The sequence below is a fragment of the Mus caroli genome, chromosome 7, assembly GCF_900094665.2.
Source record: "Mus caroli chromosome 7, CAROLI_EIJ_v1.1, whole genome shotgun sequence".
NCBI lineage: Eukaryota > Metazoa > Chordata > Mammalia > Rodentia > Muridae > Mus > Mus caroli.
Window position 1 is genome coordinate 103,596,075 of NC_034576.1, and position 11,969 is coordinate 103,608,043.

The 11,969-nt window shown below is 56.2% G+C and overlaps 1 protein-coding gene across 1 annotated transcript in view; it reads right to left on the bottom strand.

Moving 5' to 3' along the window:
* Arhgef17 (Rho guanine nucleotide exchange factor 17) overlaps positions 1-11,676 on the bottom strand; it is a 56,220-nt gene extending 44,544 nt beyond the window's left edge. The window contains exon 1 of the mRNA XM_021167774.2: positions 8,102-11,676. Within this exon, the coding sequence (XP_021023433.1) occupies positions 8,102-11,275 (3,174 nt within the window). The 5' untranslated portion in view covers positions 11,276-11,676. The remainder of the gene's footprint in view (positions 1-8,101) is intronic.
* Between the last annotated feature and the right edge of the window lie 293 nt (positions 11,677-11,969).

Consider the following 11,969-nt stretch of genomic DNA (forward strand, 5'->3'; position numbering starts at 1 on the left):
GGAGCAAACCCTGGGGCCTGCAGCTCTGACCCAGAGCGGGCTTTGGCTTGGCTCTGCCTTCCAAACTTTGCTCAGCCCTCTCAGGCAAGGCTGGTGAGAAGAGACAGAGTCAGAGAGAGGAGGTCACAGATCTGCAGGCTGGTCCCTGCCTTCCCTCACCAACCCCAAATGCCCAAGCTCCTGAGGCATGTGGTCTCCTGTCTACAGCTTTGTCCTCTGCTCCATGACTGAATCCCAGAATCTCAGACTCATATCCTAGTATCTTACACCCAAAGGGAGACATTAAGATTGCTTTTTAAAAAATTATTAAGCCGGGCATGGTGGCGCATGCCTTTAGTCCCAGCACTTGGGAGGCAGAGGCAGGAGGATTTCTGAGTTCCAGGCCAGCCTGGTCTACAGAGTAAGTTCCAGGACAGCCAGGGCTACACAGAGAAACCCTGTCTCAACCCCCCCCCCCAAAATTATGTGTATGTATTTGTGTATGTGTGTCCATGCATGTCACATAGCGCCTATATAGGTCAGAGGATAGCTTATAGAAGTTGGTTCTCTCCTACACCGTGAGTTCTAGAGACCAAGCACAGCTTGTTGGGCTTAGTGGCTCACACCTTTACCTGCCAAGCTAGTGTGCCAGCTTGGCAGAACTAACATTTCTTGAGCATTATGAGGTAACAATATGACATTGGGGTGGACCTTGCCCCATCCGGTACACTGCGGCAATTTCTAAGTGTTTGTTTTAATTCCAACCACATACAAACTTCAGGATGAAACAGTTCTCTAGCACGTAGCTCCCACTTTCTCATCTGTCCCCCAGCTCCCAGCTCTGCCCTTGGTGAGGACAGTCTGGCCCAATCATGGCTTCTCCCAAGGCTCCCACTTTCCCCGGCTCTGAGCTCTTCAGCAAACTTCCCCTCTTGGGAGATGCTTCACTTCAATGTCTAGTCAACAAACCTCGGGCAAGCCACCTCTAGAGGCCGAGCCTATTCCCAAAGGACTCAATGACATATTTATCCCTGCCCTTCCAGGCCTGGGCTCAGCCTTCCTCTGAGCCCCACGCGCCTCACACACTGAGATCCTTGCCAAAAGCTCCTGGATGCAAACCTTCCCTGTGTGTCCCCACTGGCCATCAAGGGTTCACTGTTGACTGCTTCACAGGAGAAGACAGAGAAACACGGAAAGAAATGAAGGTTGAATTAAATGCAGCAGGCCTGAGACATCCCCAGGACTAGCTCCTATAGGGGACCTTGGTGAATATGATGTCTTACATGGCAGGAGGGGCTCTGCAAGTGCCACTAAGGGTCTTGAGTCACCCAGGTGGAAGGTCTGGGTGAGGGAGTGGTGGCGATGCTATGTTGTCAGCTCTGAGACTGAGTTAGAGGCCACACCGAGGAGCACTGGCACCCACCTGTGACTAGCAAAGGCAAGGGAAAACAGCCCTTCTAGCACCTACATTTCAGCTCCGTGAATCCCATATCAGGCTTCCAACCTCAGGAACTATAAAATGCTGTTTGAAGCCACTGACTGACCTGTGATAATCTGTTACTGTAGCAACACACCATGCCTAGCAGCCTCCGTTTGTCTTTCCCACCTCAAGTCCCTCTGCAGCCACCTCAGCCTCTCCATGCCCAGGGATGGTTTTAAAAGTCTGCTGATCTGGGCTGGAGAGACAGGTCAGTGGTTATGCACACTCGTTGCTCTTGCGGAAGACCTGGATTCAGTTCCCAGTACCCACATGATGATTCACAACTTCAGTTCCAGGGCATCTAACACCTTCTTCTGCCTTCTTTGGGCATCAGGCATGCACACGGTGCATACTTACATACATGGAGGCAAAACACTCATACACATAAACATTAAAAAACATAACAAGAAGCCTGTTTTTCCCACCCTGACTGGAAGTCCTAATGTCCTGTGCATAGAAGCCTCACTATTTGGGATACAGGCCTCAGAGAGCACCATGGCCTGTCCCACATAAGAGAAAAGATCCTTTTGGTGGCTGGAGAAGTCACAAGTGAACCTGGCCACATAAGGAGAAGCAGCTAGAGAATGGGGCAGAGGCCTCAGCAGTGTGTGGCCCAGCCTGACAGCACTTTCTGGTCTTCAGGAGATGTTCTTGCCCATCACAGCTGCGGCAGCCCCAGCATCCCTGGAAAGCTTAATCGTGGGGCTCAAGGTCACGAAAGCACTCGTGGCTCCAAGGATCTGGGACTCCAAGGATAAGGCCTCACAGGAAGGACATGGTGAGAGTCGGCTGCATCCCTGGTCTCCTGACTCCTTGGGAAGACCTCCCTGCAGTCTGCCAGATAACCCAATGAAACCCTACAGCTACAGATCACCCCAGTGAACCCTACAGCTCCTGAAGGGCCATCTGGGAGTTCAAACAGCCTGCATGTCACGAACTGGGGCTCAGAGCCCAGCAGCCTGGCACTGTCTTTCAGCCTTTGTCCATTCCTAGGAGGCCTCAGAGGCCTGAGAAGTGGTGGGGTATCAGGTCCTGTGGGGGAAGGCATCCTCTCTGACTAGCTTGTGCTTTCCAGAGGACCCAGGGCCCCCATTTCAGGGCCTGCCAGCAAGGCGCCAGGCTTCCTGGGCACATTTCCCAATGAGTGTGCCAGGGTTACAAGTCTTTCTGGGAAACACAGGCTCCCCCTTCCCCCGGACTGCCACCACCATCTCTGCCAACTTGACTCACTGGGAATTCTGAGGCCAATGTATGACCTGGAGGCAGGACACCTAGGGCCACATTACTTGTGAGCCATGGAGCCCTGGGCAAAACTCTGCTGGCTTTGAGCCTGCTTCTTCACCCAGCTTGGGATTAGATGGGAGGGCCAGGGCTGTTGTGGTTGGCAAAAGCTCCCTGTTCCAGAGACATAAGTTAGTGCTGGGGAGGGGTCACAGTGGCTGCAGTGCATGTCACACACCTGCCTGCCGTACATGGTGCTACCACCCGCGTCACTGGGGCCCGAGGAGGGCCTCACTGGGGCCTCTTAGCCTCTGAGGTAAGTCCCTGTAGGGCAACAGTTTGTCATCTTGCTCTCATCAGTGGTCCCTCTCGGATGGACAAAGGCGGAAGGATAGTGCCAGGATGCTGAGCTCTGAGCCCCAGTCCATGACATGCCAGCCTTCTGAACACCCAGATGGCCCTCCAGTAGCTGTAGGGCTCTCTACTATTTTTTTCCTCTTTGAAACAGTGTCTTACTGTAGTACCTGTCTAGCCTGGAACTTGCTATGCAGACCAGGCTACTCTCGAACTCAGAAGCCTGTGCCTTCTGAGTGCTGGGATAAAAGCCATGTGCCACCACTACTACATCTGATAGACAGTAGCACCTTGTTCTCTTACGTACTAGATGTCTAGGCTCCTTGGGCTTCAGTTGAAACACCCCCTCCACATCTCTGCCTAGCCTGGGCTAGCATCCTTGCTTACTTCTGTGGCCTTCTGACTGGCTTCAGGGCTTCCATGCTTGATCCTGCTATCTAGCTCCACACAGCATTTTACTCCGAGCCCTCTGACGCTGACTAGCTAGTTCTCACTTCAGATAGATGCCAAGTCTTCCCAATGGCTTACAAGATCTACCCTCACTACCCAGCGTCCATTCCTCAGGACCTTTGCTGTGTTCCTTTCTTTCCACAGTCTGCTTCCCCGCCAACCCTGGACCCCAAGAAAGCTAACTGACTTCCTCCCCCATTTCTTTTGGTCTTCAGATGTTACCACCTCCGCTCACAGGCCTCTCTAGACCCCATGATCTAAAATAGTACCCTAGTCTGTCATCTTCAACTTGTTTACCCTGTTTTATTTTTCTCCCCCGAACCTTCTATTCTCTGACAGTGTCCTCCTTTGGAGATATGTGTCCTTACCAGTCTGAAAGGGCCATAAAAGCAGGCCTCTGTTTTGGGAACTGTTGTTTTTTTTTACACTAGAATGGTGCCTGACTCAGCGACCGGGTGCTTGGGATATTATATATAGTGCATAGATGCTAAATCCAAACTTCTATTGCAACAACTTGTCCGGAAAAGCCTCCTCCTGGCCTCTTGCTCATGCCATGCCCTCCTCCTAGAACCTGTCCTTCTCCCAGGTTCCAAGGCCTGCATGCAAGCTGCTTCTTCATTTCACCAGCTTCCTCTACCAGCCAGCAGACGGCCATCCTAAACTCCTTCTAGATTCTCAAACGAGCGAGCGCCTCTGCTCCCAGGCTGCCTGGGGATGGCTCCATTCCACTGCAGTAGCAATCAGCCGGGAGGAAGGAAAGCAGGGGGGGACAAGTCCCTAACACTGGCAGAGGAGGCTGGGGACAGGATTAGCTGCAGCGTCTCAGATCCAGCTGGTTCCAGAAATGTCGGGCTGGAAAATGTCACACTCAACTCTGGTCCCTCCCCCAACTCTTCCCCGCTGGGTGGGTTCATTCCTGGAGAGCCACCCTTCTCCTCCAATACCACAGGGTCCTAGGAAAGAAGTGGGGCAGGGAATAAACCCTGAAAAGGACAACCCTTTTGCCTGTCCTCCCCCATACCACCCTCCTGCAGGGTGACAAGACTTTAATTATAGATATTTGGTACCTACTCAGAATCCCAAAAGTCCTTATCGCCTCATCCCCTCCCCACGGAAGCAGTTTCCATGGGGGGTGGGGAGGAATCACAGTAAAGAGCCAAGGAGGGGCAGGAGGAAAACTTGTCTCCACAAGTCCCAGCCAAGGGGGAGCCAGCCAGACAAAAGTGGTGGGAAGGGCTGCTGCCCAGCCCCGCAGAACGCAGGGGCATCTGGGCAGGCTGAGGTGGGAGCCAGGGCTGCTGGTGAGTGGGAGAGGAACAAGGCCAGAGGTTCTAGGGCTTGGGTCCAGCTCTGCCTGGCCTTGTGGTGTGACCTTGGGCTCAGCATTCTCCCTTTTTGGGTCTCAGAATTCTTCCTACCTAACACCAGGCCCTGGTGAATTAAATACCACCACGAACACATTCAAGCTGCTACGATACAACGTGTAAGTGATGCCCCAACGGTTCCTGACTTATGCCCCTTCTCAGATGGCAGGCCAGTCTCACTTGGAAACTGGGAACAACCCCTTGATCCAGTCTCTTTAAGATACTGATAAGCTAGGATTCAGAGAGACTCCAATACTCGGAATACTTGATCTTTCACATGACAAGAAACCACTGGTGTCTACCCCGAAATGAGCAAATGAACAACAGACAGTGAGACAGCGACTTCCACATGAAAAGTCCCATGAAGTCAGCTATCGACGATTCTCAGAGACGAGTCACTACCTGTTTCTGGGCTACAGATGGTTCAGGTGTCAAGGGGTACCAGGCAGAAGACATGAGCTATCAAGATTACTCTGAAGCTCAAAAGAGGAATGCCTTGGTGCAAAGGGAGGTCCGAGGACAACATAGTGGTAACTATGGAGCTAACTGGAAGAAGCCAGAGGCCTGGAATAGGAGAAACAGGGAGAAGGCCTGCGCAGCACAGTCTCGGGGAGCCACGGGCAGCCTCAGTGAGCCATGGACAGCCTCAGTGAGCTGCAGGCAGAGCTGCTCACATTTGAGGTACACAGAGAGCAGACTTTCTCTCTCCTCTGGTCACATTGACTCTCCCGACTCCATTCCCTTACCTAGGCGGCAGAACGAGGCCCTCCTACAGAACCTCAAAGATCAGGCTTCCCAAGTTCTCAGGACAAAGATGGGAAAACTAAGTCCTAAAGTTGACTGCCCAGGTCCAGATAGAGTCAGAGGCTAAGCAGTGCATGGTACCCGAACTTCCTGACTCCTTATAACGTGGAGAAGTTCTGACTCGAGCAACACTTGAGCACGAGGGACCGCCCACTGCTCAAGATGAAGTCTGGGGTTACTGAGACCCCAGTCTTCTCCTCTGAGTGCTTTACACTGCTTTAGGCTGGAACATGACAGACAACTCCTCTTGTCCTCCTCTCATTCTGAAGGCCAAGCCACACCATCCCCACCCACAGTGCAGGGATCGTGACTGGAGCCCCAAGCTTGAGACAACGGAACATTGTCTGCTCAAGAGGAGCCAGCAGGAAGGGGGGAGTGGACAGCTGCTCCCCATCTTTCTGAAGCCAGAAGGACAAGGATAACAAGAAGAGATTCAAGGTAGCAGATGGTAGAACTTCCAGGCTTAATGTGGGGGCGAGTAATGAGGCATGGCAAATGTGTTCTGAGCCTAATAAAGTCCACCAGGTGACCCTGAGACCAGTGCTTAGACAGCAGTGGGGGAGGAGGAAGCCAAACCTGGCCACCCGAGAAGAAGCTGAGACAGCAGAGCCTGTTCTGTCCTCCCTCCTGGCCCCAGGGAGGGAATGGTCACACCACTGCCCACCGACAGAGCCTCCCCGGCATCAGCCCATTATCTCCACTCTACAGAAAGGGAGAGCAATCCACCGAACAGGGACGGGATAAGTCCTGTGGCTCTCCAGTCTGACTCTTCTAATTACAGACTCGCCCTTCTCTCTTCTAAGGGGGGGAGGGGAGAGAGAGAGAGAGAGAGAGAGAGAGAGAGAACATCCAACTGGGCCTGGAGAAGTGGGAGGACCTGAAATGTCAGAGAAAGCCTCTTGTAGGGCCAGGAGAAGTTTGTACATTAGGGGACGGCTCCGTATCACGGCTCCCAGGAAGGGAAGATATGGAGAATTTGAAGCAGGACAAAAGCCAGTCCTAGGAAACTCTTTCCTCCTTGGCCTCAGTGCCTGTCTCCCAGATGCCACAGGTGATCCCCTCAACTCCCACTATACTCCCACAGGACCCCATTACATGGAAAAGGAAGCTGGGACTCCCTTCTCCCATCCTCCACTCACAGAGCTGGCCCTGGTGCTCAGGCTCTGCTAATGTGGGTCTCAGAAGGAAAGCCAGGTCTAAAAGTCCTGTCTGCCAACTCCCTGACTGTCCATCCTTAGCCCCTTTCATAAGGAAGGGCAGAGCTGGGACCTGGGACGGGGAAATAGAAAGGAGGGGAGAGAAACAGAGACAGGGAGTTAGAGGGCCCTGAAGAGATCTGAAAGGCCAAGTGACCAAATTAGTCCAGGGTGTAGGGTTTCCCAGCTTCTGAAGTCAGCAACACAGTGGGAGCTGAGGCAGGCCACAGTTGACATAACCCCAGGCCATCCCTGAGCTCTGCTTCCAGCCCAGAGCTGCAAAGCTAGCTGCAACTCTCCCATGCCAGGGCAGATGCTGCCTAGGGCCAGTCTGAATCCACAGCCAAAACCCAGGCATACATGATGCAAGATAAGAGATGGGAGAGCTTTGTGGAGGGTGGGAATGAGCCTTCGAGGCCGGGGATGAACAGGAATGAGGTGGGAAGGTGAAGAGAGGCAGGCAGACAGGATGAGGGGGAAGAGTATCCACCCTGAGTCACAGAGGCAGCCCTATCTACAGGGATCAGAACTACTTTCAATCCCTCTGAGGGGCCTTTGCCACCAAGGCTCAGCAGAAGCCGATCTGTCACCACACTTCCCTAGCGACTTTAGCTTGAAGCTCCTCCAGTTGAAGGCTAGTGTGTTGGCACTGGTCCTGGGGACTACCCAAACTCAAAACATGGACTCTCCCAGTTCTGCAGGATTCCACCTGGGTGGATCTGCAACATCCACATCCCTCAGACCCAGTTTTATAAATGAGGAGGTTAAGCCACAAGAAAGGCCAAGGTCAGAAACTAGAACAAGACTGGAGTCGGACCCCTGAAGCCCTCTGCTGATCCCTAAAGTGAGGCTGGTCCCTAAGTCTCCCAGGCAAGAGCATGTGAACTGGCCTGAAATGAGATCAGCCAAGAGTCGGGCATTGAGGCCAGAGCCTTGACTCAATGTTATCACCTGCATCCACACTTCTAGTGCATTTCTAGCAAAGAACCATGGGAATCTATGAAACAGGACTCTGAGAAACATTCCAAGGGCCTTTGCAACCACCACCAGAACACCTTGGGGCAGACAGACAGACCCTTTCACACTGGCAGCATCCGGAAGCCTCTTCAGGTCCTGAGGTAACAGGAGCCAGGTGCCATTAACTCTATTCCAGGACAGATTCTGGAAGCCTGCCTAATGAGTACTCAGCTCCTGTCAGGTTGGTGCCCATGGCTCTCATGTACCCTCCCTCAGTCTCCTTCCAAAGGACTTACCACTTGTGGCTTGCTACAGCACTTGCTCGCTGGGGCTGGCTCATCTGGAGTTGCCCTGGCAGCCCCAGAGGGCTTGGTCTCAGTGGAGGGCGGTGCAGAGGGAGGCAAGCAGGGTAGGTCCACAGGACCTGGGGCAGGAACGTCACCAGAGTGAAGAGTCAGCATGTACTGTTTAGTCACATCCTCAAGTGATGGTGCCTGCAAGGCGGGATGGCCTCTAACAGGAAAGCCCACAGGCTCTGGCGCAGCCACGGGGGGTCCCACAGACATCGCAGGCTCGGGTACCACAATAGGTGTAAAGGTGGCAGGCACACTGGCGTGGCGAACATGTTTGGAGGAGGACCGAGTTTGTGTCAGGCTACCAGTCTGGTCCTGGTTGCCCTCCTCTCTCCAAAGCTCCTGGTGACTGCTCCGGGCTGGGCGCTTCTTGGAGCCTCGACGGGTGAGCCGAGGGGAGAGAACACTGGTCAGCTTGGGGTCAAGATGGAAGTCATGGTGGGCAGTGGAGGAGGCAGGTGGGGCAGGTAGGGACCTCTCTGACTGTGCCCTGCCCCTGGCAGGAGCAGGGTCTTCCGGCTCTGTCCACTGCTCTGCAAGGATAGGTTCACTGCTGGATGGAGGCAGCATGGGCTCCACTTCTCGAATGGGCTCCCCTCCTGGGCCCTCAAATCCAGGCCCAGTCAACTCCCCACGGCGACTAGGGTCACTCAGAGATTTCTTCTTGGGGGTCTTGCCAGCAACCCTGTCTTCTCCCATACGCCCCAAGGCACCAGGCCCCTGAACGATACTCTGAATGACTTCCTGATAGTCTTTGTTCTCTTCGCTAACCACAGACCAGTCACTGTGGCCGCTGGTCAGGCCCTCATCCATAGCTGGGGTCACTGGAAGCCCTGTCTTAGAGTTCAGCGAGCCCAGAAGATTGCTGTCCACAGAGAACCCTGAGGGCTCCTCAGAGGTGGCAGCCCGATGACGCTGTGGAATAGGGTCACTCAGGGACCTGTAGGCCTCACTAGCCTCCCCATTACTTAGTTCAGTTCCATTAGGGCCTGAGGGTGGCACTTTTCGTCTCCTGCGGAGAGCACCTGGAGTTGGAGGGGTCTCAGGAGACACAAGGGCCCTCCCACCCAGGCTGTCTTCTGTCCCGGCCCCAAGGTGGTGGTTTGTCTGAGCTGAAGTCGAGGAAAGAGGTCGCCACACTCCTGCAGGATCTAGGCTGCAAAAGGCAGCCCCAAGAGGTTCAGGGTCTGCTCCAATGCCCTCATCCGTCAGGTTGGACTCAGGGCCAGAGAGCTCCTCCTGAGACCGCTGCCCTTGGGTCATATTCCCTGCCCAGTCAGGACTTGTAGGGCAGACATCACTTCCATCGTCCTGCTGTGCACCCATTCGCTGTATCTTCTCAAAAACCTGACGGGCTTCCTGTACATACTGATCCTGGACCACGAGTGGCAATGGGTCCTCCTCTGCCCCAGAACCTGCCAGTAGGAGCTCTGAGGAGCTAGGCTTCAAGGCACTGGTGCGGAGCAGGCGCCGGGCCATGGGCTTTTCCGAACAGCTGAATGACTTTGCCCTGCGTAGGGTAGCTGTCAGGTCCTTGAGGGTGGGCCGGGTGGTGGGTGACGTTGGACTTTGAGACAGCGTGGACTCCGATTGTTCCATTGGGCTACCTGCTGATGGTGAGTCTCTGCCATCTAGGGGCCTGTTCCCAGGGCCCCCACTGGGCTTTCGGACCCTCAGCTCTGAAAGGTCTGAACGCAGGAAACTGAGCAGCGTCAGGGTTTCGGAGGCGATATCTGGATTCGATAGGGACTTGCGTTGTCGGTTCTTATCTAGCTCCAGTCCTCCATCCCTCAGCGGCCTGGCAGTGCCTACAGGTCCCTTACTGCGGGACCTCGTCTGGGGTCGCAGAAGAAGCCCATCTCCAGTTCCAAAACTTGGGGATCGATATACACCCCAGCCCACAGAACTACGGCTTGACCATAGGTCATCATCTTTGAGGGTCTCTGTGCTGGAATAGCGACTACTTCCTCGGGAGCCAGCTGGGCTGGCCAGGTACGCAGGAAAGCTCACCTTAGCCACTCGGAAAGGTGCACCCCCAGTGTCGGACATAGGCCTTAAGCTCTCTTGGGGACCTGGGAGGCATGGCTGTGTGCCAGTACCCCACTCCTCCATTGAGGTTCTTGGAGACGTCGGAGGTTCGGGGCTCCCGACACCCCCCGCTGATCCCAAGCTTCCCTGATTTAGCTCGTCACTGTCCTGGCTGCAGCCGTGAACCAACAGAGAGCTTCCAGGCCGGAGACCTCTCCCTCTCCAGCGACGGCCATCCTCACCATCTGGGTCCTCGTCACTGCCCGAAGAGTGGCCGCCGAGGTAGGCCGGACTCTGAGGCCCAAGCTGCGACTGCGGTCCCTCCTCTTCCTCCTCGCTGGAACTAGCAGCCCGGCTGCGGCTGACAGGATAGGAGGAGGCAATGGAGGAGGAGGAGGAGGAGGCCCGGGCCCCGGCCTGCGGTTGGGAGAAGCTATGCCAAGAATGTAAACCATCCGCCGGACGCTGCGCCCGCTCCTGTTGCTGGTGCTGCCGACGTCGCCTCCCCTCGATCCCGGGCCCGGACAGCGGCCGCGCAGAACGCAGGCCAGCCAGAGGAAAGCACGTTCGAGGAGGTGGCGTCGGAGGTTGCCGGGGATCGCGAGTTGGGGGCTCCCACGAAACTCTGTCGGGGCTAGTCGACCCCAGGGCCTCAGAGTCCATACTGGGTCGTCTGGAGCTCGGACCGCCGAAGAGTTTGCGCATCTCGGTGACGCTGGGCCAGGCCCCACGTTCAGAGCCTTCCGCTGCTTCTTCTGTGGTGCCGGAGGAGCAGCCCCCGTCCCGGGTACCAGTGGAGTCGTCGTCCAGACGTGCCGCGTCGAAGCGCCGGGAGAGCTGGCGCACCGATGGCGAGAGGCTGCGGAGCGGGCGCGGCTGCGCGGGGGCGGCCGGGGGCCCCGACGCCAGCTTGGACACGCGCCGGGAGGGCTGGCCCGGGACTGCCGCGGCTGGCCGGCACGAAGCTCGGCGCCGCAACCCAGGGGTGTCCGCGTCCTCCTCCCTCGGCCCCGGTCCGCCGCTCCAGCGCTCCAGCAGTTTAAACGAGACGCTGCGGTAAAGTGGGGGCCGAGGTGACCCGTCCGCCATGGTTGGTGCCAGTCACTCCGGGGGGGCTGGCCTCGGAACGCCGCGGCCAACCCCCCCTGCAGCCCCACTCCGAGGGCGCGCAGTGGCCACGGTCCGAGAGCCTGGGTCCTGCACCCGCAGCGTGCGGCGGCTGTGGAGGAGGGTGCGGAGATGTGAGCAGAGGTTTATCAGTCGAAGATCAAGTTTCCGCGGCTACAAGAGGCAGGAGTTCCATCCTGGGCGGCCCCTCTCGCCCCTGCGGCGACCCCAGGCCCAGCCTTAGCCTCTGCGGGAGAGGCCAGGGACATCGCGGTCCTGCCGGCCAGGGGCCTAAGGCTCGGATCCTGCACTCAAAGTCCGCCTGCCAAGCCCGGCGGCCGGCCTGCCTCCCCTCGAGCTCCCGCTCCAGCTCCCTTTCCCTCCCCCTAAGCAGCTAGCTCTCTGCTCCCTTTTGTTGCAAATAAACTTTGAGGCAGAGGAAAGGGGGCGGGGGGCGGGGCCTGGCGCCCAAAAGAGGGGGTGGGCTCCGGGAGCGCGCGAGGCTGGGAACACTGTGGGGGGAGGGAATCGGGGAGGAGCCGAAGGAGAAACAGGATGCTAGGACATTTGTAGACCTAAACGACCCTCTAGGGGAGTCCGCTGCGAAAGCCGCGGACTGATCCTCCCTGGGGACTCGTTCAGACACCCACAGGAGCTGAGAGTGGACAGCTCTGCA